General features: G+C 52.4%; 2 protein-coding genes across 3 annotated transcripts; both read left to right on the top strand.

Annotated features, from left to right (window-relative positions):
* The first annotated feature begins 2886 nt into the window (after window positions 1–2886).
* Window positions 2887–10575, top strand: CTU1 (cytosolic thiouridylase subunit 1). 2 transcript variants are annotated; one of them, XM_069457688.1, is made up of 3 exons: window positions 2887–2949; window positions 6097–6625; window positions 9863–10575. In XM_069457688.1, exons 2-3 carry the CDS (start codon window positions 6118–6120, stop codon window positions 10399–10401), a joined length of 1047 nt encoding a protein of 348 aa, XP_069313789.1. In that variant the 5' UTR covers window positions 2887–2949; window positions 6097–6117; the 3' UTR covers window positions 10402–10575. The 2 variants fall into 2 exon arrangements, with proteins under 2 accessions (XP_069313789.1, XP_069313788.1); XM_069457687.1 differs by having other exon boundaries at window positions 2904–2949; window positions 6091–6625; window positions 9863–10481.
* Window positions 10576–21548: 10973 nt separating this feature from the next.
* KLK14 (kallikrein related peptidase 14) lies at window positions 21549–25517 on the top strand. Its single transcript, XM_069456924.1, has 5 exons — window positions 21549–21591; window positions 22398–22569; window positions 24155–24408; window positions 24585–24721; window positions 25353–25517. Exons 1-5 carry the CDS (start codon window positions 21552–21554, stop codon window positions 25515–25517), a joined length of 768 nt encoding a protein of 255 aa, XP_069313025.1. The 5' UTR covers window positions 21549–21551.
* Window positions 25518–27999: the final 2482 nt, after the last annotated feature.

Genomic DNA, 27999 nt, shown 5'->3' with positions numbered 1-27999 from the left:
TAAGCATGAGAGCTGGGGGTGACGCAGTCATACACATGTTTTTGGATGTCCAGTCTGGCTTCCCTGGGGGGAGTGGGCAGGAGGGGCAGCTGGAGGGAACCAGGAGAGTGAACAGGAGTGTGGGGCCACTTACCCTCCTGTATGTTGTGGACGGGGATTGCTGTTACTCAATGCAGAATGACCTCATTCACATTTGTAACCCCTGAGAATGTTGAACCCAACTTTGCTCACAGTAGGTGATGCAAATGTAGACATTCAAAGCACAGATTTAGGGGAGAAAGAGAACAAATCTGGTGCACAATAGGAACAAAGTTTTGAATGAAAACTGTATAGTGTTAACAAGGTAACTTTTGAGTGGTGGGAGGACGAGGTCCTAAAGTCTCATCTCCCCATCAGAGGGCTGCGACAGGGGACAGGAGGGACCAGGGATGGGCAGCGGAGGGAGAGGTGCACACACGGGGAGAGGGGCAGACAGGACAAAAAGAGGTAGGCAGTCGGGTGTGAGTGGACAGTTTCCAGAGAGAAGCTGACAGTGATGTCCCATATCTGTCCCTCAGGGCAGTTGATGTGACATCCCTGGGATTGTGGGGTGAGGACCTAAAAATGAAGTATCTTCCCAGGACCTTTATTTGCTATGATATAGTGAACTCTCTCCTCTTTCTAGCCTTGAAACACTTTTTCTGGGGTGCAGTTGGAGAAGCCTCAGTACACAAGGGGATACCTATCCTCCCAAGACAGATCAGACCTGGTGAGCCCCAGGCAACAGGGATGGTGCTTTCAGTGGTGCTGCAGGGTGCTCAGGGTCGGGTCCTGAGCTCAAATATTACCCAGCTCTGAGGAGGGGTCTGATCCCACAAGCATGGATCGGGCCAGGAGGGCAGTCATTTAACGTGAGCTGGTGGAAAGGTCTGACTTGCCTGAGATAAAAGGACTTAAGGAACAAGCAGACAGTCTCATTGGTGGCTGGATTTCTCTATGCTCCTTCTCTCTTCCTCTCGGTTCATCCTGAGGGACTTTTCTGGATGTCTGGCTATCTCGGCTTGTGTAAGGACAGTGAGACCACAGGAAAGACCTGGGTCTAAGATTGAGGATCCCATTGGGGACCTGGAGGGAGAATTATTATTCCAGGAGAATATTGGGTGGGCCACATGTAAAGAGGTCGAGACTGGGAGTAACAGGGACTCACAGGGAAGGGGCCATCAGTTTTAAGAACTAAAATTATTATAGCAAGAAGCATCTGTTAACTCTTATTTTACTCACTGTTGCATTTCAGGAAGATTTTTTAAACTGTTTTCTCATAAGACCTTTCTAGGTATGATTTATACTTATTAAATAGAATATTTAGCAGATCTTGGAGAAACGAGCTAACTTTCAGTCATCCTGGAGTGTGTCCCCATCTCTCCCACCAGGAAGGGGAGCTCAGAGGACAGTGACCAGGTCTGATTCATTTGTGTCACCAGAACCTAGCCCAGGGCCAGCCTGGCACAAGGAGTCCTCAGGAGATAAATTCAACAAATGAACCAATGAGCACAAATGGATAGAACTGGCCCATGATGACATTTAACAGTGACCTCATGGAGGCCATCTAATCTGAAAGGAAGGCATCATGGTTTGGGGAAGAAATGGGTGTGGGTTCCCTCTCACATCATCTCCCCTTGGGGTGCTGGTTCCTTCATCTTCAGAAACTTTGAACCCTGGTTTTGTGGGGACCTAGGTTTGGAGACCCTCAAGGGTCTCAGGTGCTTAGCCCTGGATATCCAGGCTCCTGGGTATCTGGGTCCTTGGACTCCTTGGGTCCTGATACTTGAGTCTCCAGGGTCTCCAGGGACCTTGGGCTTTGGGGCAAGGGTGGGGTATCCGGATCCCTGTGACTTGACGGTGGGGAAGGTTGTCTCTAGGGTACTGGTTCTCTCAGCTGCTTGGGTCCCAGGGGTCTGAATCTTTCAACTTCTTTGGTCTCAAGGGTCTGAGTTTCTGGGCCTCTAAGCTCCTGGGTTAGAGGGAAGGGTCTGAGCCTTTGGATCCCTCAATCTGGAGGCTGTGGGTCTCCAGGCCCCTGGTTCACTGGAACTCTGGGGGCTCCACGACCCTAGGCCCAGAAACTACTGAGTATCAGAGGTCTGAGATTCGGATCCTTCAGTCTTGAAAGTCGAGGTCTCCGGGATCCCTAGGGTCTCCAGATCGTCAAGACTCTCTCACCTGTCCTTTAGCTTCCGAATTCCACCTCCAGGACCAAGTCAGAGTAGTGCGTGGGTACCCATTTCACTGCACAGTGGATCGCAATCGCACCCACTACCCAGAACCAAGAGCACGTGCAGACACCCCTCCAAAATCATTGACAGCTGATGCACACGCAGTGACCCTCAGCCCGCGGCTCGCTCCCTCTCCCAATTCGACCTGCACCCGCAGAGTCTCTGCCCTGCGCACGCGCCCTCTTCCCGATTTACACTCGCCACCAACCCCGGCACCCCACCTTTAATTCCCACCTGCAACCCCTTTCTAATTCAAGGGTAGAAAAATTATGCTCTGTAATCCCTTTAACAGCATATTATAGTCCCACAAAACCAGGAAATCAAACTACAGCCACTTAGCCTATCCAGCATCCTGCTGGGGGTGGGGGTGGAGAGAGAGCGCGCGCGAGCGCTGCCATAGCAACCACGGTACACTCAGCACCGCCACTCCTGTGCGCAGGCGCAGAAAAGAAACAGGGCAGTGCATTTCGGGAGCTGTAAGCAGAGCAAGGGGAGCGGCCGCAGCAGTTGCTGGGAGTTGTAGGCCAAGCCGGCGTCGGAGCCCAGGAGCTTCTTGGCGGAGCTGCTGCGTGATGTTCTGGAAGCCTTACGTAGGGCAGCCCCAAGGCCTTGTGGGAGTCGTAGTCTCTAAGTCACTTCCGTGCTGGGCTTCCGCGTGGCAGGCCGTCTGGACGTCTGAGCACCGCGTTCTGCTCCGGTGAGTATTTTCTCCTGCGTCGGGTCGGTCCGTGGGTGGTGACACTCGCCTCTGTGATTTCCCAGCGCCTGTGGCCCAGAGGCCTTCTGGCCAGGATCCCTACTTTGGACACTGCGGTCCGGCCTGTCTCTTGCCCTTCCAGCTCCTTCCCCCCAGGTCAGGATAAGACCATCTGCCCGCGCCTGTCCCCACGTCACGCCTTATCCATCCTTCTGACAAAGCTGCAATCCAGAAGCATCCCCGGGGTCCGCGGCCTGGCTTCTGGGAGCATTTATTATTCCCTGATCCTGTAGATATTTACTGAGCACCGACTCTATGCGAGGCGGCGGGGGTGGAGGGGTGGGGCGGGGAACGAGGCCAACCCTATACTTGCCTTTAAGAAGCTCAGTGGGAGTGACAGCCAGAGTCAGGATCAGGACTGGGATGGAGGCATACGAGCAGCGCTGGAAGCCCAGCGGAGGCACCCAACCCAGTTTGGGGTCCATAAAGTCTTTGAGGGGAAGGCACCTCAAACCTGATAACAAGTCCAAATGGAGTTCCTTGTCTTCTCCCCTCACTAAATAGCCCCAACATCCTCCCAGGTGCTCAGGCCAAAACCTCAAAATGCTCTTTCATCTCTCTCTTTTATCATCACCCCACGCTCCACTCCAATCCAAGTCTTGTACAAGTCCCATGGACTCCACCTTCAAAACAGACCCAGAATTTCACTTCTTCCCACGTCCACTGCCACCACCCCATCCAGGCCTCCACCATCTCGCTGAGTACTGCCATGGCCTCCTCACTGGCCTCCTGGCTTCTGCCCTTGCCCCTTACAGTCCTCCCCACACAGCAGCCAAAGGAATCCTTTTGAAACCTAAGTGAAATCGTTTCCCTGCTCTGCTCAAAAACCTTCCATGGCTCCTGTCTCCTTGTGAATAAAACTGAAATTCCATATCATGGCCTATGAGGCTCTGCCAACTTGTGCAACCTCATCTGCTGCCAGGGGCTCCCTTCCACAGGATGTGGACCCCCAGGACTGGGTGACTAGATCTAGAGGGTGAGATGAGTCCAGGGTGACCTTATGTCCTATCCTGCAAAAGTGCTGGGTGGTGGTGGCTACTCCCAGAAGATAGGGAACAGGTGGGCAAGAACAGGTTTCTGCATTTTGAGGAATAAGTTGTCTGGGCACTTAGCGTCAGAGGGTCTGAAAGGTGCCCCAGAGGGGATCCTCAGTGGGCCATTTGGAGGACCAGCCTAGAGGGACATCTGAATATCATGACTTAGAAGCGCCCACAGGGAGAATGGGAAGAAGGGTGCCTGGCAGGACCTGAGGACATGAAGATGCCCTCCCCGAGAGATGTGAGCAGAAGAAAATTCAGGAGCGCAGATGGAAATTGAGTCAGAAGCCAAAGGAGAAGAGATTTCAAGGGGTGCTGCTAGGCTGTGAGTCCTGGGGGGCTGCTTGCTGGGCTCAGTGATAAAGAGAACAGCCAGTGCAAACTCCTGGAGGCAGAAGTGTTCCTCAGGTGTTTGACAGACAGGAGAAGCCAGTGTGGCTGAAGGAGAGTGGGAGGAGACGAGGTCAGAGGAAAAAGGAGCCAGATCACGTAGGACCTCATCACCCGTTAGCATAGACTAAAGTGAGATGAGATCCATGGATGTCGAGAAGATACCAGCCAGGATCCCACTGGCTGTTAAGTGGAAAAGAGTGTGAAGAGGAGGGGAGGTGGGGGCAGGGAGACCAGCCAGGAGCCCCCTGCAAGAGTCCTGGAGAGAGATGGCCCAGACTAGGGTGGCAGCCATGGAGATAGTGAGAAGTGATTGGCTATTTTGAAGCTACAAACAGGATTTGCTTCATTCTATTTGGGCACCTGGAGTTTGAGGTCTGAGGAAGCCTGAGTGGGGTATTTGGAGAAAAGGTCCAAATTTGACATTGCGATTTGGTCATCCACTGGGAGAGTGACAACAGTTGTGAGAGAGAGAGCTGTCCAGGATCCCAGACTTAAGGCTTCTGGCCTGAGCAGCTGGAAGGACAGAGCTACCCTTTTCTCTAGGAGAAACCTGTTGTTCGAGGAATCAGGAATTTGGGTTTTGAGATGCCTATTAGACATCTGACTGTTCCCTGCCCTTATGGAAATTAGACAGTAATATACAGTCACGTAAAATCCACATATTGTGGTAAATTCTAGAAGCAGCCTGCTCTGAATGAGAAGGAGGCTACTGCAGTAGTCCAGGCTGGAGATGATGATGGCTTGGGGAGGGGGGACTGAGCCTGGTAAATTTTCGTGGCTTCACCAGGCAGGTGGGACCAAGGAGGGTGTGTGTGGCTGGAAGGTTGGAGTCCTGGCTGAGTGGGGAGGAGTGAGGTGGGAAAGAGGAGAAGAGATAGGGGTCAAGGGTGGGCTGATTCATGTCTTGATGAAGCCACAGAAGCTTGTGGGGGATTCCAATCCCAGAGCAGGGTTGAATCCAATCCTGCAGGCCCACCGCTCACCCCCAAAACAAATGCAACCCAGCTGGTCTCCCTAGAAGTATGACCCAGACTGCCTCTGTATGTCCCTGGAGGTCACCTTGCCTTTCAGAGGATGCAATCGGGACCCATTCCTGGAGACAGTGCCCTATCCCCTAAAGTGAAATCCAATTGGTCTTTCCTGTTTACCCTCCCCCCCTTCCCCTGAACAGAGCTGCAATCCCTGGCCTCTGTCTTTAGAGTCACTGGCCCCTCTTATCCCAAGCTCTCTGAACAGCCCTGGAGGCCCAGGTCAATGATACCCACCTTGTCCCTCTGATCAAGGGTGTAACATGGGTGGCCTCCTTGGAGGCTATGCAACTGGTCCTTAACAGACACCCCACCCCATGGACAGGACACTACCTAATTCTAGGTATAACCTGCCTGTCTCTTCGTCTCTTTCCTCCAAAACCAATTCCTTAAGCTCCTCTTTTTGGTGCATACGGAGTTCAATCCAAGAAGGCTTTCTGGACGAAGTGGCCTTTAGTCACCAGAACCATGTACAACTCTCCTGTTTCCAGCGCCAGAATAAGCTACTCTGCCCGTATACACCTGCCCCTGGCCTATTCTCAGCAGGGGTGCTATCAGGCAGCCTCCCCCAAAGTAAGGAACCGCAATCCGGAATCCACGTGTAACCACTCCCCTCTCTCCAGCTCTAGGAGAAGCCGACCCCTCCCGCAATGCCCGCCCCACCGTGCACCTCCTGCCACGCGGCACGAGCTGCCCTCCGCCGCCCACGCTCAGGACACGCACTGTGTGGCGCCTGCTTCTGCGCCACCTTCGAGGCCGAGGTGCTGCACACGGTGCTCGCCGGCCGCCTGCTGCCTCCGGGTGCAGTGGTGGCGGTGGGCGCCTCAGGTGGCAAGGACTCCACAGTGCTTGCGCACGTGCTGCGCGAGCTCGCACCGCGCCTGGACATCTCGCTGCACCTCGTGGCTGTGGACGAGGGCATTGGTGGCTACCGGGACGCGGCGCTGGCGGCCGTGCAGCGCCAGGCAGCGCGCTGGGAGCTGCCGCTCACCGTCGTGGCCTACGCAGACCTCTTCGGGGGCTGGACGATGGACGCCGTGGCCCGCAGCACGGCCGGCTCGGGCCGCAGCCGCTCCTGCTGCACCTTCTGCGGGGTGTTGCGGCGCCGAGCGCTGGAGGAAGGGGCGCGCCTCGTGGGAGCCACGCACATCGTGACGGGTGAGTGCAGGCGCTGGCGTAGTGGGAGGGTGTGGGGCACATGCGCAGGCCGGGGGTGGGCCCTAAAGGGGGACTTGGGCACATGCCCTGGAAGTGGGAAAGGAGACCATGGGCATGACTTAAGGGGAGGATCCCAGTGAGCAGCTAGGGATATGCGCGTGCTCCTGTTTGGGGCTCACGACACGGGGGAGAAAACGGGCCAGGCAGGGTGACGTCACAAAGGCTTGAGTCTTGGCCACTGCATTTGTCTTTACAGATTGGCAAAGTGATTGGGGGGGTAAAAGTTAGTCTCTGGGGATTAGATCTTTACTTATTTCTATTTGTTTCTAATATTCTTGGTCTCTCATGGTCCACCTTTCAGACTTCATCTCTATCTCTGAAAAAGATCTCTGCCTCTTAACTCCTTTTGTTGGCCTCTCCTCTCTTTGATAATTCATTTTTATTCTCTCTCTCATCCATTCCTTCAATGAACAGCTGCTGAGTTTACTACATGCCAGATCCAAACTGTTGCCATAGCAAAGCTCTTAATCTCTCCATACTCCTGTTTCCCCATCCCTAACCCAGGAATATTAATGGTACCCAAGTCAGAGACTTGTTCTGACCATTAGATGAGTTAGTAGGAGTAAAGTATGTGTGTGTGTGTATATATGTATATATATCTGTGTTATCTATTATTATGTATTATATAATGTATATGATATATTTTACATATTTCACATGTACTATTGTCATCATTGCCAGGCTAGGGCTAAGAATACAGTTATGTGCAAGTTCCTACCTTTGCATGGTTCTCAAATATAAAATTATAAATGCTCCAAAGTGTTAGTGAAGAAAATTACATGGACTATGTGTGCAAAGAGAGAACCTTGTGACATGATGGGAGAGAGTCAGGGAAGTCTTTGAGATCTGAAGGCTCAAGGTGAAGAGGTGCATGGGGGTAAGGACTGGGGGGAGGTGGTTGTTGGCCTGTGCAAAAGCCAGTTTGAGATGCACCAAGTAGCCCAGTGTGGCTGGAGCCCAGAGAGCAAAGGGAGGTGAGGCTAGAGGCGGATGAGTTCAGACCATACCCTTGGGGCAGTGGGGGAACCAGTGAAAGTGACATGAAGTGAAGAGAGTTTCAAAGGAATGGAACTTTGACAAGCTTACCCTGGCTATGGTGAGGAACCTAGGAGGGGCAAGGACATAGCTAAGGACACCAGTTAGGAGGGAGACAGCTGCAGTCGTCTAGGTAAGAAGCGATGGTTGTAAGAAACAGGAGAGAGTCAACACATCCAAGGAGTATGAAGGCAAAGGTACCTCTGGGACTCTCTTCTCCCACTGTGCTAGGGCACGGACTCCAGGGAGGGCACCCTAGCTAGCTTCATTCACTGGTGTAACCTTGGACAAATCCCGGATCTCTGAGCCTTAGCTTCCTCTGGCGGAGAACGGGAAGAATACTCCTTTCTGCACAAGAGCAGTCTGTATGGAGGAATGAGGTTGCCTTGGGTTTTAAAGTTAATTTATTAGAATCACTTATTAATTGTACTTATAAAAATAATGAAGGCTTCCAGAAAAATCTCTAACTTATAAAGTGATTTTTACTCTTTGTTTATGTACTCTATTTTTAAAGGCATATTATAATAATTATTGTAATAATTATTACAAAATCGGGGAGCTCATAAGTGGATTTGTAATGACAAGGTGTGGAGCAAATCCAGCCTACTGTAATTAATGTGGCTTACCACTTTAAGTCAACAGACACAACTCTTGGACAATAAACATTTAACTAGATGTAGTTTCCAGTGGCAAACATACCTGGTCTCAAGGTCACAGGCCTTTTGGAAGGTCACTATTACTACAAACAAAATTAGAGCAAAGTTCTTGGTGGGTTTTACTATGTACACTGGGGGTTTCTTAACTTCAGCCCTATTAACATTTGAAGCCAGATAATTTGTTGTTTGAAAGCTGTCCTGTGTATTGTAGGATTTTAGTAGCATCCCTGGCCTCTACCCGCCAGATGCTCATAGCAACCCCACCCCTACCCCCGCCATGACAGCCAAAAATGTCTCCAGACATTGCCAAATGTCTCTGGGGTTAGGGAAGGAGGAGAAAATTGCCCCAGGTTGAGAACCACTGATACAGTCTCAAATATAACTTGACAAGACACAGGACAAGTACAGATTTAGCTTCAGTGATGGTGACTTATGTGTAAATATTTCTCACCGGTCTTTCCAAACAAAGATAACACAGAAACACTGTAGTCAGGGAAGAAAAAAAAAAAACAACACTGTAGTCTGTGTTGTCAGTGATATTACGTCAAGAACCGTTGCTTTTCTACAGCTGCCTAGCAAATTACTACAAGTTTCATGGCTTAACACAAATGTATTATCTGCCAGTTGGAAGTTAGAAGTCCAGCAAGAGTCTCACTGGACTAAAATCCAGGTGTCAGCAGGCCTGTGCTGGAGGGTGGGCAGGAGATCCATTTCCTTGCCTTTTCCAGGCCCTAGAGGCTGCCCACGTCCCTGGCTCGGTGGCTCCTTCCTCCATCTTCAAAGCCCAGAATGGCAGGTTGAGTCCTTCTCCTTTCACATTGCTCTGACCTTACTTCTGTCCTCACTACCCCCACTCTGACTCTTCTGCCTCCCTCTTCCACCTCAAGGATTAGAAGTGATTAGATTCAGCCCCCCTGGATGGTCCAGGCTACTCCCCCGAGCTGAAGTCGCTGGGTAGCAACCCTAACTCCACCTGCAACTTAAAATCCCCTTTGCCCTGTAACCAAATGTATTCAGAGGTTCCCAGGATTAGCACGTGGACACCCTAGGGGGTGGGGGAGAGAGGAGCCTGCCTACACCAGCTATCTTGAGAATCTCTTGTTAAATGCCATTTTGACTTTTGTGCACAGTTTGAATTGCAGTTTTACAGTTTTAACGGAGGCTGAGAAGGTATTAGCAGCATAAAGCACTTTTACTCCCTATGTGTAAGGGCAACTAGCGTAGGATGTGGTATGCAGTAGGTGGGTGGCAAATGAGAGTACCCCCAAGTTGCTCCAGGGGAGCTTGTGTGTGTCTCCCTCTCGTTCTTGCTATGTCCATCTCCAGCCTCCACCTGGCTGCTCTACGATGCCCGGGGGGTCCATGGCCCGCTGTCCCCATCCCCGTTTCTCTCTGGGTCCTGACAGCCCTACGGTGCCCAGGTGGCTCCATGACCAGCAGCGCCCTCCGCTCCCCACCTCACCTGCTCCCTTCTCTCCCCCACCAGGTCACAACGCTGACGACATGGCAGAGACCGTGCTCATGAACTTCCTGCGGGGCGACACGGGGCGGCTGGCCCGGGGTGGGGGCCTGGGCTCTCCGGGCGAGGGGGGCGCCCTGCCGCGCTGCCGCCCGCTGCAGTTCGCGTCGCAGAAGGAGGTGGTGCTGTACGCGCACTTCCGCCACCTCGACTACTTCTCCGAGGAGTGCGTCTACGCGCCCGAGGCCTTCCGCGGCCACGCCCGTGACCTGCTCAAGCGCCTGGAGGCGGCGCGGCCCTCGGCGGTGCTGGACCTCGTGCATTCGGCAGAGCGCCTGGCGCTGGCCCCGGCCGCGCTCCCCCCGCGCCCCGGCGCCTGCTCCCGCTGCGGGGCGCTGGCCAGCCGCGCGCTCTGCCAGGCCTGCGCCCTCCTGGACGGCCTGAACCGCGGCCGGCCCCGCCTGGCCATCGGCAAGGGCCGCCGGGGGCTGGACGAGGAGGGGCCGCAGGGGGCGCCTCGGGATCGGGCCCGGCCCCCTGCCTCGGAGGCCATCCCCGCCTTCTAGTGTCCCCAGGTCTCCGGCTGGGATCCTGGGATCCGACGCTCCGGGGGCGGGGGCTGCCTGTACATACCGCTGTGAATAAAGCCGAGTTTCTCTGCAGGGCCTTCCATGTGGGGTTGGGAGGAGGACAGGGAACCAGTGACCTGTAACCCTGTAGCAGTCGGGGGCCCGGACTTCTGGGTCTGAGGGAGGAGGGTCCTTAGGGTGGGCTACTGGGACCGAGGGAGTAGGGGGCCAGTTCTAGGACTGGGGGAGGTGGGGCTGGGGTAATAGACTCCGGGGTCTCAGGAAGGGGTTGGGGGTGCTGAGCAACTTGTGGTTCCCGATTGAGTGGGAATTAGGGGGCTGCCTGCCTAGTGCCTCTGCCAGGTTCTGGGCGTGCTCAGGGTGGTCCTAACTCTTCTTGAGCACCAGGTGGCTGCTATTTCCTGTTTGCGTGCAGTCACATGACTTGATGGGCACGTGTCACTCACCCTTACCAGCATGATGCTTCCTTCCCAGTGCAGCCAGCGCTGCAGCCTGTTATTTCATCCCCACCACGACCTCACAGGCTATAGTCTGAGGCGTGGTAAATGGCCCCAGGTCACCCAGTTGGGAGGGTGGGCCCTTCAGAGCTCTCCAGGGTTGTGGAATTGCCCCTCCACCACCTGACTCTCTCCTGGTGTCTCTGTCATGGCTGAGGAGGAACTGAGTGGGCTTCCCAAACCCTGGGCTTTGGAGGCAGAGTTGTGTGAGCCTGGGTTGGTGACTTAACCTCTCTGATCTTCCATTTTCTTCTCTAACAATGGAATAAACGACCCTCCTCCCCATCAAAGCACTGTTGGGGGGAAATGGAAGATGAGAGAGGTTCAGGTGCTCAATAAATGGTGGCCGACTAGGCTGTTCATGTTAAGGTTTGGCCACCAGGGGGCTCTGGGTTTCAGGGTTGCTGCCTTGTAGGTCCTGTAGGTGAGGCCCAGAAGCTTCCTGGAGAGACCTGGTGTTCTCAGTCCCACCTCCAGGCTTTGCGGGGCTGACTCCTTGTCGGGAATGCCCCCACCCTCCCATCATCCTGCTCAAAGCCTCCAGGGTCCTCCTAGAAGCCTCCCCGGTTCTCTCCTCCCACTCCACCCAACCCAGGGCACAGGTTTTTCCCAACCCCCCACCTCTACATCCTGTCCTCACTGTGTGGACATCCAAAATCTCTGGGTCTCCTTTTTCCTAATTATTAACAGATTGGGCAGGAGGGCCTGGACCAGATGCCCTGCCTCCCCTGTGGGGTAACAGAGCATCAGCTTAATTATTCATTCAACAAACGTTTACTGAGCACTTCCTCTGTGTCAAGTACTCCTCTAGGTGCTAGGAACATGGCAGTGAACAGGAGACAAAAGCTCCTGCCCTCATGAAGTTCACAGTCTGGGAGAAATGGACAATAAGCAAATAAATATAAATGTCAGATAGTGTTGAATGCTACAAATTTTTAAAAGTCGGGATAAGGGGAAAGAGGGAGACAGGAAGAGACAGTTTCCATAGGAACTAGGGAAGGAAGGGCCTCAGAGGAGGCAGCATTATGCAGAGACCTGCACAGAGCAAAAGAACAAATCATGAAACCGTCTTGGGAAAGAGCTTTCCAGGCGGAGGGAACTGCCAGTGCGAAAAAGGGAGGAGTAAGCGTGGCAAGCCCTGGGAAGAGCCCCATGTGGCCAGAGTGGGCAGGAAAAGACTAGAAAGACATGAAATGAGGCGTGGACGGGGGTGGTCATACGTGTTCTTGTGGAGGCAAGAAGGGCTTGGATTTTATTCTATGTGTAAGTCTTTGGAGGGCTTTGGTCCCAGGAGTGGGTCCAATTTTCATTTTCTATAATAAAAACTACTCCAGCTGCTGTGAAGAGAATGGGCGGTAGGGGGCGCAAGATGATCAAGGTGAATTGTATGGGATGATGTTTGTGTGCCAGGCACTGGGCCAAGCGCTCCTTCCTCATTAGCTCCACGAGGTGAGGAGTGGATTTTTATCCCCAATTTTATGAAGGATAAACTTGTGGCCCAGAGAGGTGAAGTAACATGCCCAAGGTCTCACAGCAACAGATCAGGAAAGGAGCTGGGGCTCTTGACCCTTTTGCTCTGCCGTCTGCTGGAAGCCAGGGGATCTGGGTTCTTGTTGCAGATGTGCCACTGAATTCCCATGTGGCTTTGGGCAAGAGACCTTTTCCCTTCTGTTCAATAGTTTCTCCCTCCATGTGAGGAGGTGGGGGGTTGGTGAGATTTCTGTTGCGGTTTCAAGCAGCACTATGCAATAGAAATATAATGCAAGCTATATGTGTAATTTTAAAATTTTTGGTCAGGCACACTGCCTCACGCCTGTAATTCCAGCACTTTGGGAGGCCCAGGCAGGAGGATTGCTTGAGGCCAGGAGTTCAAAGCCAGCTTGGCCAACATAACAAGACCACCATCTCTTTATTATAAAAATATATTTTTTTTAAAAAAAAGAAATTTTCTAGTAGTCATTTTTAAGAGGGAGACTGGTGAAATTTTTATAATAAATTTTATTTGACCTACTATATACAAAATATTATAAATTTAACATGTAATCAATATTTTAGAACTTTGAGTTTTTTATGTATCTTTTTTCATATCAAGTTTTCAAAATCCAATGTATATGTTACACTCACAGCCCATCTCAATTCTGATTCCCCACAGTCTATCGCCACATGTGACTCGTGGCTACTCTACTGGATAGCGCAGGTTTGCAGCGTGCATTCTAGAGCCAGACTGCCTGAGTTGAAGACCAGGCTCTGTCCCTTGAGCCATGTGACCTTGGGCAGGATGCTCATCCGAATGATGGGGGAAGGATGATACTTCCACCCTGTGGTTATTGTTGGTAAATACAATACGCCTGTGCGCTCTGAAGAGCAGCCCGGTTAGTTTAGTGTGCGCTCCTTGTGTGCTCACTGCCTTCCTCGTCGGGGCCGCTTCAGAGCTGGGGAAGGTGCTGTTCTCAGCTCTTGCCACAAGGGGCCACTGTGACCACACTGCATCAGGTGGCCATAGCCAGCAAAGCCAGGTCTCTCCCTCCGGGGCCCAGATGGAGAGTTAAGCGCTCTCCCACCTGCCGCCTGGTCTCTGAGCCAGTCCTCGAGGATGAGAGACAGCATAGGTCTTTTTTTTTTTTTTTTTTTCTTGAGATAGAGTCAAACTGTGTTGCCTGGGCCAGAGTGCTGTGGCGTCAGCCTAGCTCACAGCAACCTCAAACTCCTGGGCTCAAGCGATCCTTCTGCCTCAGCCTCCCGAGTAGCTGGGACTACAGGTGTGCACCACCATGCCTGGCTAATTTTTTCTATATATATTTTTAGTTGTCCAGCTAATTTCTTTCTATTTTTTTAGTAGAGACGGGGTCTCGCTCTCGCTCAGGCTGGTCTCGAACTCCTGAGCTCAAACGATCCGCCCACCTCGGCCTCCCAGAGTGCTAGGATTACAGGCGTGAGCCACAGCGCCCGGCCAGATAGCATAGGTCGTAAGGTCCCATATAAACACTGGGCACTCCTTGACCTCAAGACCCCTGTGTTTGTTCATTCATTCATTCAACAAGTATTTATGGAGCACGTAATTTGTGACAGCAGTGAACAAAACAAAAGCCTATTTTTATGCAAGAGACAAAAAAAAAAAAACACAAGAAAAATGAGTTGCATATATAGTATGACAGATGGTGACAGAGAGAGGGCTGGGAAGGGTGTCACAGATATTGAAGTAGGGTGGGTAGGGAAGGCCTCGGGGAGAAGGACACATTCATGCGAAGACCTACACAAGGTGAGGCAGAGAGCTCTGTAGATTGGCAGGAAAAGCATTCCTGGCAGGGAACAGCCAGTGCAAACTCTGAGATTGGAGGAAAAGGCAGAAGGGGTGCGTGGAGGAGAGAGGGAAGAGGGAGAGGTCACACAGGCTCGGCTTTGGGTTTTAGTGCTATGGAGCACGGAGGATTTTTTGAACAAGAGGAGTGATAACGATCATTCGTTTATTCACGCAGCAAACATTTCCTGACGCCTCCCAGGAGCCGAGGGGCCCTGCGCAGGGCAGTGGGGAAATAGAGCTGAGTCAGCCCAGTCCCTGCCCTCAGTGGGCTCCCTGTCTGGTCGGGGAGGTGGGCAGGGACACCAGCCAAGTCAAGTCCCAGCAGGTTACCTGTCACCGTGGGGGTTAGGAGCGACACAGGGGAGCCAGAGGTGGGGCGTCTAACCATTCCATGGTGCGTCATGGAATGCTTCCCGAGGAGGCAGTGTTTAAACCGAGACCCAAAGATGAGTAAGAATGAGCACAGGGAAGGGTGAGAGGGACAAACGTGCAAGGTAGACAGAACAGCAGGCACACAGTACCTGCGAGGAACTGCTGCTGGAGCAGGACGCAGGGCAGGTTCCCTGAGAAGGGTCACACTGCCGTGCTGGGCGGGCGTCTGTCTGGGCTGACGGGCCGCTAGGAAGGGCCAGCTCTGAGTGTCAGAAAGATCCCTCCGGGGCCATTTCAAGGGAAGAGTGGAGGGGGAAACTTATAAGCCACGAGGCCGGGGAGAAGGCTGGGGTGACAGTCCAGGCGTGGATCCAACCGCCAAAACTTAAGGCAGTGGCAGGGGCATCGAAGAGTGGGAAGAGATGTGAAGGCTACTTAAGAAGTCCTCACTTAGAGCCGGGGTCCTACTCAACACTGAGAGTGTGTTTCGTAATCCCTAGAAGCTCCTACATGAACTCAAAGACGATGCAAATCCAAGGGAAGTCTCTCCTAAGCAGGCTGAACAACAATGAACATGCTCGCCCCTTGGGCAGGTGGTCACAGTAAACCCAGGAGACTCTGGCTGAGGAGGAAGCCGTAGTAAACATGGGGGGCCAGGAGGGGGCTGCTGAGGCTGGAGGCCCTAGTCATCGTGGTGGGGGTGGCTTTTGCTGTGGTCTATGGCCTTGGCAAACACAGCCCTACAGAAACACAAGGGACTTTTTCATTCTTATAGGTTGTGACAGTGGATCTGTGAAATTCCAGCATCCCATTCCCTGGGATCGGAAGCGTTCTCCCCCCACCCCCCACCCCCCGCAGGAATCTGGAGCTCAGTCTCAGAAAGATAGGCTTCCTGCATCTTCCATCTGTGTGTGCTCTTCAGGGCTGGGTAATTGGAGGTCACTGTCAGGGCTGAAGAAGAGGCATTGGGTGCAGAGTCTGGAGAGAACCAGGCTCCAAGATAACCTCACTCACTCGGCCTGTTTTCATAGAGCCCCTGCCAAGTGCCAGGCACCAGACTGGGCACCAGGGATCCAGCAGTGAACGAGATGGACAAGGTTTCTGCCCTCAAAAAGCCTCAGTTCTAGTAAGAGAGGTGTTTCTTTGTTCCACAAATGTTTGCTGAGCACCTACTATGTGCCAAGACACAGATGCAGGTCAAGCAGGTGAAAATCTCTGCCCTGTCGGAGTTGACACTCAAGCTGTGGGAGAAAGATTACACCAAAGAGTAAGAAAGTCAATAAATAATGTGCGAGGGATGTCTGACAGTAAGTGCCGTAGAGAGAGAAAATAAACAACAATAATAAACAAGGAGGCAAACACATAAAGCAATTATAGATTAAAATAAGGTGTAGGAAGGAAACCAACACAGGGCTGAGACAGAAACTAGAAGGGAATGTCAGCTCCACAGAAGGTGATCAGGAGGTGACCTTTAAGCTGAGTTTTGCATGATGATCATGGGCAGAGTGGCAGGAAGTGTGTTCCAGGCAGAAGGAACAGCAAAGACTAAGTCCCTGAGGTGGGGAGGCACCTTTGATTTTCTCCATGAGGAGAAAATCAAAGAAATACAAGGGGCTGAGGCGCAGTACCTCATGGGGTGATGAGATTGGAAAGATGGACAAAAGCCAGACACAGGGCACCTTGGGGGTGTTTAGATTTTATTATAATTGCACTGGGGACTCACAGATGAGTTTTAAGCAGGTTTTAACACGATACTGTTTCACATTTTAAGACGTTGGTTGCCGAGTGGAGAATGGATTTGGCATAGGAGGGAGAGAAGGGTCAGGGGTCGAGCAGGGAAGCAGCCAGACCAGTTCTGATGCTATTGCACCTGGGCAGGTGAGAGATAAGGGTGGCTTGGAAGAAGGTGGCGGAGAAGAGATAAGTGGGTGGATTCTTTGCCTTCTATTTTGGAGCTAAGGCGACAGGAAATGCCACAGTGGGAGATGAGAGGAGGGAGGAATTTGACCGGAACAGCTGGGGAGAGGATGCTAACGGGGAAGACGGGGGGCACGGTGGGACAGAGGCATTCCTTGGCTGTCGACGGAGCATCAGGGACCCCAAGGTGTACACGTGGAGGCTGTCTGGCACATAGCAGAAAGGTGGCTGGAAGATTACGCAGAGAGCGACTGGATAATCAGAGAGAAACATGAAACCGGCAACAGAGGGACATCGAGTCAGGCGGGCTGGGGAATCCCAGCTCTACCATACAACATTGGACAACTGCCCTCATTTCTCTCCATCTCCTCACCTGCCAATGGGTGTCACTGTGTGCACCTCACAGGGCTGACGGGAGAATTGGGAGAATTAAGTGAGACACGGCACATGGTAGGTTCTAGAAAAACTGCCATGCAAGAGCCATCGGGACACAAGGGAAGACAGAGGAGAAGATCTGTTCGCTCATTCCACAAACATTCATTGTGCACACACTCGTGCCAGGCTGTGTGGAATGGCATGGTGTTTAACAGCCAAATGATCTGGGTTCAAGTCCTGACTCTGCCACTGGCACAAGATGCTTCCAAGGCCTGGTTTCCTCACTGGTAACATGATACTAATGAGTCCCTAACACCTGAGGCCTTCCTGAGGATTAAATGTGACAAGTACAGCCCTTGGCAACCTGCCTGATTCTGTTACAAGTGGAGACAGAGCCAGGCATTGGCTGACGCAGGGAGTTGGAACCCGTGGAGAAAGGGCCCCGCCGCCAAAAGCCTCCAAGGGCCATGAGCTGCACGTGGCCAGAGACCACCTTCCCCGCCATCCGTTCCCACAGTCACGCCCGCCACTATCTCCATGCGGAAGGGCCCCACCTCTGAAACCACAAAACCCCACATCCCACTCCCTGGCCACGGCCTCCCATGCTTCCCGTGCAGGGGGTGGCTCCGCCGTTCCTGTTCTTCCACCTCAAACACACCTGCCCCTCTTCATGCAGCCTCCCCGCCAGCCCCCTGCGTCCTGCACTCCTGCACCCCGCAGCCCACTCCATGCCGCGGTCTCAGCGCCCGTCCCGCCGCCACCCAGCCCCGCCCGTGCCCTCCCTGTCTCTGCACGCGCGCAGTCGAAGGAAAAAACAAAACCATCCAGCCGCCGAGACGGTGCCCCTTCCAGGCACGATCGCCCACTTCCCCGGACGCCTCCGCCGCCACCCGCGGCTTTCCCAGCCCCACCCGCCCAGGCGCCCCGGAGAGGAGCCGCCGCTGCCTCCCCGGTGGAAACAGAGGCCGCGGGACCCACACCCCGCCCGCACCTGGCCCGCCCTTTCCTCCTTCCTCCCTGGAACAATGGCAGAGGCGTCTTTCCCCGAGTCTGGGGCTAATCCCACCGCGCCGCCAGTTGCACCATCCTCCCTTTGTTCCCGAACATTCCGTGCGCTGCGGTCAGGAGCCCTCCGCCTGGGTCCCGGTCGCGGCGCCCCACTTAGCGTTGTGCAAACCCGGGCAAGGGGCCGGCCTCGGTCCTGGCTTCCTCCTCTGCACAGTGAGTCCAGTAACAGTCCCCGGGTGCTCGGAATTCTCACGTGACCGGAGAAGCATTAGTGAGTTATGTGAAATGAGTGAAAACACACAGATCAGTGCGCAGATGAAATTGGCAGCCTCCCGGGGCCACGATGGAAGGAGCAGTAAGGACTGGGGAGCTGAGGTTCAGACCTGAGTTTGTGCGCTGTCTCCTGCACTTAGGAGCTGCGGGACCTTGGATAAACCACTTCCCCTGTCTCAGCCTCAGTTTCCCAGTCTGTAAAATAGGGACAAGATAGTGCCTGTCCCATGGAGTCCGGACTTTCCGTGACCTCACTGCCCCCATCCATCGTCTGTTCTCCCCTCGCTCACCTTCCCCTTCCCACCCCAGGGCCTTTGCACTTGCTGCTCCTTTTCACGGGCCCTCATAACTTGTGATGTCATATGTTTGATTTATTCGCTTTTTCTTCCAGAATATGACCATCAGTAGGGCAGGGATTTTGGGGGGAGGGCCTGTTCTGTTCATTACTATACCCCATTGCCAGGGCCATGACAGAGCCACAGCAGGTGCTCAGTAAGTATCTGTTGAAAGGAGGGACGGGGACGCTAACCCACAAAGAGGACTGAGCTGGGCAAACAGAATGTGGTATATACCTACGTGGACTATCATTGAGCCTTAGAAGGGAAGGGAATTCTGACACATGCTACAACATGGATGAATCTTGGGGACATTAGATTGAGTCAACTTAGCCAGACACAAATGGACAAATGTCGTGCGATCCCACTTACGTGACGCACCTAGAGTAGTCAAATTCACAAAGATGGAAGGTATATTAGCGGTTGCCAGGGGCTGCGGGGAGGGAGACGTGAGGAGTTAGTGATAATGGGTGTGGAGTTTCAGATAAGTTTAAGTATTAAAAAAAAAACATTTAGCACAGTGCCTGGCTGTGCTGAGTGCTCAATAAACGTGAGCTACTTTGTTCTAAGTATCATCCAGTGGGTCCTTTCTCATAAACGGCCTTCACTGGCCAAGCACCCCTTCTCCTCTCCCTCACACCCAAGAGGTGTCTGCACGTACGGTCTCCACCCACCGCCTGGCTTCTGCCCCCACCACACCACCAAACACCTTTATCTCCATAGTCGCCAGTCACCTGTGTGTTCCTCCCAGAGCCATCTGACCACCCTGCCACCCCCTCATTAAAACACGCTTTCCATTTCCCTAACCCAACTCTTCCCTGGTGTCCCTCCTCTCTCTTCAGTTGTTCCTTCTAGTCCCTGGGTAACCTCTTCTCACCCTCTTAGCTGTGGGTCTTCCGTGAGGTCTTCTTACTCTGTACACACTCGCTGGTGGGTTCCACACACTCTGGCTTCCAGTGCCATCCGTGCTAGTGACATCACCTCCCAAACAGAGGGGTTCGTTCTTCTGGCAGCTATCAAGTCAATAGACACAGCCAAGTTGGCTGTAGCAAAGGGGTTTTTATTACTTGGCACAACTAAGGAGCACCCTGGGGATAATTGCCAAAGCAATGTATCCCCAAACAAGAGGGATGAGTTGGTTTTATGGCCAGAGGGTCATGAGGCATGACCCGACCAGATCCTGCCATGGGGCTGATGGCACGGGGCAACCTGATTGGATCTTGGGTCCTGCCATGTGGTGTCACTTTTTAATTCAGTCCCCATGCAGCCTCAGTCTAAGCACTTAGGTTCCGCCCGCAGTTGTACACTTGATTCATCTGGGCATGCTCAGGTTATATGACCTTCATCCCGCAGGGTCCATGGCAACTGAAAAACAACTCACAGCTTTGTTACAGGAAAGTTAAGCCAGATTGGTCTGGTGCAGTTGCAGTAACGCCCCACCACTGTCTCTACCCGGGCAGCTGTCCTCACCTTCAGAGAGTCCCCAACCAGTGTCCTGAAGGGCTCCTCTCTCCCCATCTCACTCCATCTCTCCTGTTCTCCACCCTCCCCCTTTGGGAATCTGTGACCCCCACTCTAGATCTGTGCCCCTCTCTCTGGGTCTTCATCTCTTCCTCCATCTCTGGAGAGCAGGAGTTAGGGACTGCCAGTTCTGGCACCAAACCTCCTCCTCCCTGCTGGGGTCCCTGCTCCCTCATCTCTCAGGACTATGAGTGTCCCAAAGCGAGAAAGCAAGGTGGACAGCGCTGCCCCACAGCCAGGTGCCTCCTGCCCCGTCTCCTGCCCATTCTCCAGCCCCATCGCTGCCTCTCCATCTGTTGCTGGTGCTATCGTCTCTTATCTCTACGTCCCTGTCCCCTTTGTCTGTGTCCCTGTCACCTGTTGGTATCCATTGCTCCCCTGACTCCCCACTGTTATCTACCTCTTCTCGACCTTCCTCCTTCCCTTCTTCCCCTGCATCAGGTTTCCTTCTAAGGCTAATCCTGCAGCTCATTCCGTCCTCATCATCGCCATTATTGTGGGTATGTTTGTGAGTGTGCGGCAGGCTGGGGGTATCTCTGACTCTTTTCTTTCTCTTCACTGTTGTCTGCTTCTATTCTCTCTTCACCTTCTTCCCTCTGTTTTTCTACTTTTCCACACTCATCTCTCCATGCGTCTCTGTGCCTCCCTCTCCCTCTGTCTTGATTTTCCACCTGCCTCCTGTGTTCCCGTTGCGTTTGCCTCTCTTCTCTTTCTCCGTCTCTCTCCTCAATTGCTTCTCTCTTTGACACATCTTTCTGTGTGCCTGTATTTCTTGGACTCTCTGTCTTTCTGTGCACCATTATATCTTACGTCTTATCCATTTCCCAATGTGTGTGTGTGTGTGTGTGTCTCTCTCTCTCTCTCTTTCCTCCCATGGCTGCCTCTCTTGGTGCTACTGTTCTTCCCTCTCTCAGCCCCTCCCAGCACCTTCCTCTGACCACCTCCTCCCTCAATTTCCTGAATCCACAACGAAATCCACCACCACCACTGCCTGGGAACCCTCTCCTGCCCACCCTGCCCTGAGGTCCCCCTCCCTGGATTCCTTCCAGATTATAGCATCTTCACCAGGCAGGTTCTCATTAACAATTGTGGCTGCTTCTCTGGCCAGAGAGGGGAGGGAGGGGATGGGATTAGGGAGTCCAGGAATGGGAACTAGGCAATAAAAAAAAAATATATCAAGAACAGGGCGGTGGGGGGCAGGGCCAGCTGCCTAGACCAGGGATAAAAGGCTTTGCCGGCATGACTAGGAAGAGAGACACCACTCCTACTTCCTTCACACACCAAGACGTCAAGGACAGAGCTGCACCCTGCTCAGCATCCTCCGTGCTACCATCTGAGGAGCCCCCAGGCCCCACCCTCTTGCTCTCTGGCCTCTACCTCCCTGTCCTGTCTCCATACCTCTGAGAGTCTTGGTCTCTGTGTGAGTGGCTCCCCTTGTCTCTGCCTCCAAGCCCCTGGGTCTCTCGCTGGTTCCTTCTCTCTCACTTACTCTTTGCACTTGCCAGAACCCGACCTCCAGCCCCCAGGATGTTCCTCCTGCTGACAGCACTGCAAGTCTTGGCCATAGGTAAGAGAACAGTGGAGTGTGAGGCAAGGGAGTACCCTGGAGACTCTGCAGAGAGATGGGGAAGGGTCCTGGGGACCTAGAATGCTCATGGGTGGCCTGGTGAGAAAGAGCAGGGAATGGTTTGGGGGTCATGGCTGAGGAGCATGCTGGAGGCTTGAGTTCTGAGTTGTGGATACCCTAAGAATTTTGGGGCTGGGGAGAGAGGCGGTTATAGGAAGTGGGGAGAAATGAGTAAGGAATTATGGAGAACTGTTAGGTCCTGAGTGGATCATATGAGCAGAAGGGCCACAGGGCCTTCCTTGATGGGCTTGGGAGGAAATAATATAGGGAAGATGGCTTGTCCGAGGGAAGGTGAAGGATGACGATGAGGTGCTACCATGGCAGGTTGGTGTGGTGGACCGTGTGAGTGGGGGTAAGATGGTGGATCCTGGGGGGTCGCGCTGAGTGGGGAGGTTGGGGAAGAGACAGGGAGCTCCTTGGATGTGTTGGGGAAGGACTAATGGAGGACATGTGGGAGTTGAGAGTTGTAGATGTAGCAAGGCCCCACATGAGGTGGCTGTGGGACAAAACAGTAGATACTATGGAGGTGCCTTGGGGTGGTCAGAGAACTCCCTGATTGCGTTGGGGCAATAACAGGTGCAATGTTGGACATATGTCACACTGGGTGGGGCAGACAGCAATGAGTGGTTTAGGGGTTAGACCAAAAGGAAGGCGACTTGTCAGTTCTGGACATCCTGCAGAGTTGGGGGGTGGAGAGTGTTTGCTCATGTGCTTTCCCCACTCCACCCCACCCCATCTACTCCTAGGCATGACACAGAGCCAAGAAGATGAGAACAAGATAATTGGTGGTTATACATGCATCCAGAACTCCCAGCCATGGCAGGTGGCCCTGCTGGCAGGCCCCGGGCGTCGCTTCTTCTGTGGAGGGGCCCTCCTTTCAGACCAGTGGGTCATCACTGCTGCTCACTGCGCCCGCCCGTGAGTGATCCGCACCCCGATTCTTGTGTTAAGTGAGTTCTGGAATCTAGAGCCCCAGAGCTCAGCTGAGAACCTGGAGCTCCATATAGAACCCAATGTTGTAGCTGGGTCCTGGTTTGGGGTCTAGAGAAGAGCCTAGACACAGCTCAGGTTGTGGAATCTACCCATAAATATTGAACTCAGTTTAGATTCTGAAGTCAGATCGGCAGCTTAGAACCCATTGGCCAGCTAAGAACCTAACATGTAACCAGGAGATCCATCCAGAAGCCAAGCTTTACATCGAGCCCAAAATTATCCCATTCCAGATTGGTGACTGACTCAGGGCACAGTCTACATTCCCAAACTCAGAGTGCTACCTAGCACCCAAAGCCCAGTTCAGAACCTGCAGTCTAGTGATATATCCAGAACCCCACTTACAAGTGGAACATACAGCTGTAAGAATAGAAACAGAACCAAAGTTTATTCAGAGTCTAGTCTATAGCTACTCTTTGAGTAGCCTAGAACCCATACCTCAACCTAGTGTTTAAATCCCAGAATTGTAGATCATAATCTGAAGCCACATATAAAATCCAGAGTTCGTTCCATATTTTAGACCTGAATCCCAGCCAAGAAGTTGAAGTCCAGGCTAGAGCTCACACAGTGCCTTCAAGCCATATATAATGCCATAAACTCAAGTTTAATCTAGATCCTAGAGGCCACAGCTCAGCCACGCATCTAGAACATAAAGCCCAGAATGCAAACCAGCCTCTAGAATCTTGGATCTAGGTCATAAACTAGAGCACCATCTAGAACCTAGGATCCAACCTGAGGTCAAGAGCTCAGGCCAAAGTCTAGAGCAAAGAGCCCAGACTATACCCTGCAATTCAATCTGAAACAGGGCCTTGCCTGGAATCAAGAGCTCAGACCAATGTTTAGAACCCTGACTCCAACTGGAGCAGAGCTCAAACCGTCATCTCAAACCCAGTTCATAAACCAGAGCTTAATAAAGAACCCAGAGCATAAGCTAGAAACTGGAGCTCATAGAAGTGTCCAGGGTCCATAGTTCAGATTATAGTTCCTTGCTCAAAATAGAGCCCTGAAACCTAAAACAGAAATCTCACATCAGAATCTAGAAACTATGCCATAATCCAGACTCGATCTAGAATCCTGACCCTAGCCTACAGTTAAGAGTTTAAAATGTCTAGAACTCAGAGCCCAGGCTAGAAATGGAACAGAGCCTACTCCATTATATCCACACTGATTTAGCGCCTGGAACCATAATCGAGAGTCACGCTTAGAAGTCAAAGCATAGAACCCGGCCCAGACCCTGGAACTGAGGCCAGAACTCTTGACCATCAACCTATACCCAAGCCAGGAGCTGAAACACAGCCCAAGAGAGGAAGGGGAGGAAGGTGGGGTTGGGCCAAGAGAGAATGTCCAGGAAAGGGCACAGGAGGCCAAGAAATGCTCAGCCTGCAGTTGGAGGGAAGCAGGTTAGACATAGGGGGGGAGAACTCATTGCCAGGTAAGGGCACAGGGCTGGAGGGTGGGGAGGCATCTCCTGGACAGACCGTGAGCAGTTCTACTCTTGGGGGTCGTGGGCCAGGATCCTCCGGGTAGCCCTGGGCAAGCACAACCTGAGGAGGTGGGAGGCCACCCAGCAGGTGCTCCGCGTGACTCGCCAGGTGACACATCCCAGCTACAACGCCCGGGCCCATGACAACGACCTGATGCTTCTGAGGCTGGAGCAGCCTGCCCGGCTGGGAAGGGCAGTCAATACCATCCCCATCGCCCAGTCCTGTGCCAGCCCTGGGACACCCTGCCGTGTGTCAGGCTGGGGGACCATATCCAGTCCCATTGGTGAGGGTGCCTACATCCTGGAAAGGAGGGGCTGGGAGCCTGGACCCTGGGTCTGAGGGAGGAGGAGCTGGGGGTGGGGGAAGACCCCTGGGTCTGAGGGAGGAGGGGTTGAAGGCCTGGACCCTGGGTTTCATGGGAGGGTAGACCCTAGTTGTAACCCCTCAGTTCCCCCCCAGCCAGGTACCCTACCTCTCTGCAATGTGTGAACATCAACATCTCCCAGAACCAGACATGTCGGCAGGCCTACCCTGGAGCCATCACCGCCGGCATGGTCTGTGCGGGGGTCCCCCAGGGCGGGAAGGACTCTTGTCAGGTAAGGCCCAGGTGGGAGCTGAATGTGGGATAGTTTGGGGCTGGGATTTGGATACCAAAGGATCTCAGGAGCATGAAAGTCAGCAGAGGTGGTGAGAAGAGAGGGAAATCCCAGAGACCGAAAGAGGTTTTGGTAGCTAGGCTAGCCTGCTTCCTAGCCTTCTGCTTCTTGGGTGATGGGCTTAATGCCTTTATGCCTCATTTTCCTCATCTGTCCGATGGGGATAATACCTCTCAGGGTAGTCAATGCAGTTGGATGAGACGGTCCTTGGAAAGAGTGTGGGGCAGTGTCTACACATGTGGGCAGTGGGGAAACTGTGCTGGGACTGAGAAATCTTAATCCATCCCCGAGAGAAGCAGATAGAAAAATGAAGACACATGGTTTTGTAGAGATAGAGCTAAGATGGAGAAGGGCGCAGTGAGAACGAAGGGACAGAGGCAGGGACAAAGACAGAGACAAGACCCAGGGAAGAGGAAGAGAAGTGTCCCCCACCAGAGGGCTGAGGGCTCAGAGCTGGGGCAAGATGGTGTCTCAGCCTGTCCCCCTGTCCACCTGTGCCTCTTGGGTTCTCTGTGTCCCTGGCTCTGGCCATCTCTCCATCGATGTCTCTATCTCTGTCCCTCCCCCTCAGGGTGACTCTGGGGGACCCCTGGTGTGCCAAGGAGAGCTCCAGGGCATTGTGTCCTGGGGAATGGAGCGCTGTGCCCTGCCTGGCTACCCTGGTGTCTACACCAACCTGTGCAAGTACCAAAACTGGATCCAGGAAACGATGCTGGGCAGATGGCGGTCCCCATGACTGCGTGTCAGCTGTCCCCACTGGCCTCCCCAGGCTTCCCCTGGACGCCAAAGCCCTGTCCCCCAGCACCCTGGTCCTCACTCTTGGCTCTGGCCTCCCTATTCCCAGAGCAATTGCTCCAGGTTTTTTCTCCCCAGCCATGCCCCCACCACAGCATCACCACCGTTACTCAAGACCCCCTTTAGGCACAGAGGCCAGGAGCACAGACACTCTGAACCGCAGTTGTATTCCAAAGAAGACATTTTTTAAACTCTTTGTGTCTCTAAAAACCAAATAAATAATATCAATAAAAACTGAATCCCAAATTTCATTCATCCATTTATTTAATGCATTTGCAATTAGATTAAAGAAAATGTGGTCTATATACACAATGGAATACTAGTCAGCCATAAGAAAGAATGAAATCGTGTCTTTCACAGCAACATGGGTGGAGCTGGAGCCCATGATATGTGAAACAACACAGACACAGATATTGCAGGTTCTCACTTACAGGTGGGAGCTAAATAGTGTGTACACAAGGCTGCGGAGTGTGGTGTGATGGACAAGGAGACTCAGAAGGGTGAGGAGGTGGAGGGGATGGATGATGAGAGATTACTTAATGGATACAATGGACATTACTGGGGTGATGGATACCCTAAAAGCTCAGACCTCACCACTACGCAATCTATGCACATAACAAAATTACACTTGTACCCCATAAATGTATACAATTTTTTTAAAAAAGAATCATGTACACAGTGGCCCCATCGTGACCAGCCAGGAGCCATGTTCCAACAAGTGGCTGCCTCGTTTGTGTTGTTCCTTGGGAGTCTGCCCCTGTCCCCAACCGTATCTGGAGTCTGGAAGGAAACGCCCCAGCCCTGCAGTGTGCCCTTGCGCAGGCTGCCCCTCTCCCAGCATCCTCTCTGGACGTGCTACGGTCTGGGACAAGGAGCTGCCTTGGTTCGTGGAACATTCTATGCAAATGGAGAGGTCCTCTTTTTCCTAATCAGATTCAGGTGAGGAGAGTTGAGTTAATCACACTCTTGAGTTCAAGTCCAGGCAAAGCCCTTCTCTCATTTTATTTATTTCCACCCTTCACCCCTGCCTCCCTACCCCTCTTTCCCCCCAGACACCAACACAAACGGCCTTGAACACCCTGCATCCTTAGAAAACAGGGCATTGTCAACATTGTCGTGTTGTTTCTAATTTACATGAAATCCTTGTGTTAGGAATCTCATTCTCTCTCTGCTTTCACTCTTCAAACACTATTTATCGCACATCTACCACGAACCAGGCATTGGTTTACTTACGAGCACCTTCCATGCACCAAGCGTTGTTCTAGCTGCGGGAGGAAGAGCCGTGAGCAAGCCAGCTGGAATCCCTACCCTCGCAGAGCTTATAGTCCAGCAGGAGACGACAGACAAGAAACAATAAACGCAATTTAAAAGCAAAGCAGAGTCCCTGTGAGTAAAAAGGCCCATAAACTTGGGCTGGGCGGCAGGCCCAGTGTGTGCCAGGGCCAGCTCATACACGCTCACAAGAGTCTACTGGCAAGTTCTCAGGAATTTTGAGAGCCAGTTGCCAAAGGCAGCCATTATTAAATATTAAATTACATAAACTGGCAATTAAATAATTTATTTTAAAAATAAAGGCAGTAAATACTCAAAAACTCATCCATTTCTAATTATTTTAACTAATCCCTGTGCTTTGAGGTTATCCATGTCGGTCGCATTACATCTGTAATGCTGAGCTTCTGCACATCTCTTCCCAACTCTCTGCCCTGTGACATCACATTGGTGGGTGGACATCAGCCAAAGTGGGAGTATTTACACCACAGACATCGGCAAACACTACAGAACTACAGATAAGGACTTATTTTTTTTTTTTTTTCCTGAGAGAGCCATTGTTAATCCTTTGCCAGAGCATCCCTGAACAGGTCTGCTTGGAAATGACCTAATGATCTTAGTGTCTGTCTTCTTGGAAGTTCTGTGCTTGGATACTAGAGTACAGGTAAAGTAGAACGTTGTGCTGACCTCATGTTCTGTGGGGGACAGCACAGTACTGGGGAGCTCTTAGGTGGCAGGTCTAGGACCTGCATGACTACAGCAGCACAAAGGATTGCTGGGAAATGGAAGCTGCACCTTCTTTTTTCTCCCCCTACACCACCCTTCAGGCCCTGGCAGCCACCATTCTACTCTCTGCTTCTAAGAGTTTGACTATTTTAGATTCCACATGTAAGTGAAAGCACGCAGTATTTATCTTTCTGTGCCTGACTTACTTCACTTAACATTACATCCTCCAGGTCCATCCATGTTGTTGCAAATAACAGGATTTTCTTCTTTTATATGGCTAAATAATATTCCATCATACATACATAATACATTTCTTTTATCCGTTCATCCTGAGCAGGCACTTAGATTATTCCCATATCTTGACTATTGTGCATAATGCTTCAATGAACATGACAGTGCAGATATCTCTTAAAGATATTGATTTCATT

The sequence above is a fragment of the Eulemur rufifrons genome, chromosome 24 (assembly GCF_041146395.1).
Source record: "Eulemur rufifrons isolate Redbay chromosome 24, OSU_ERuf_1, whole genome shotgun sequence".
NCBI classification, from domain to species: domain Eukaryota; kingdom Metazoa; phylum Chordata; class Mammalia; order Primates; family Lemuridae; genus Eulemur; species Eulemur rufifrons.
The sequence above is the reverse complement of the archived record's forward strand: the minus strand, read 5'-3'. Positions and strand labels throughout refer to the sequence as shown.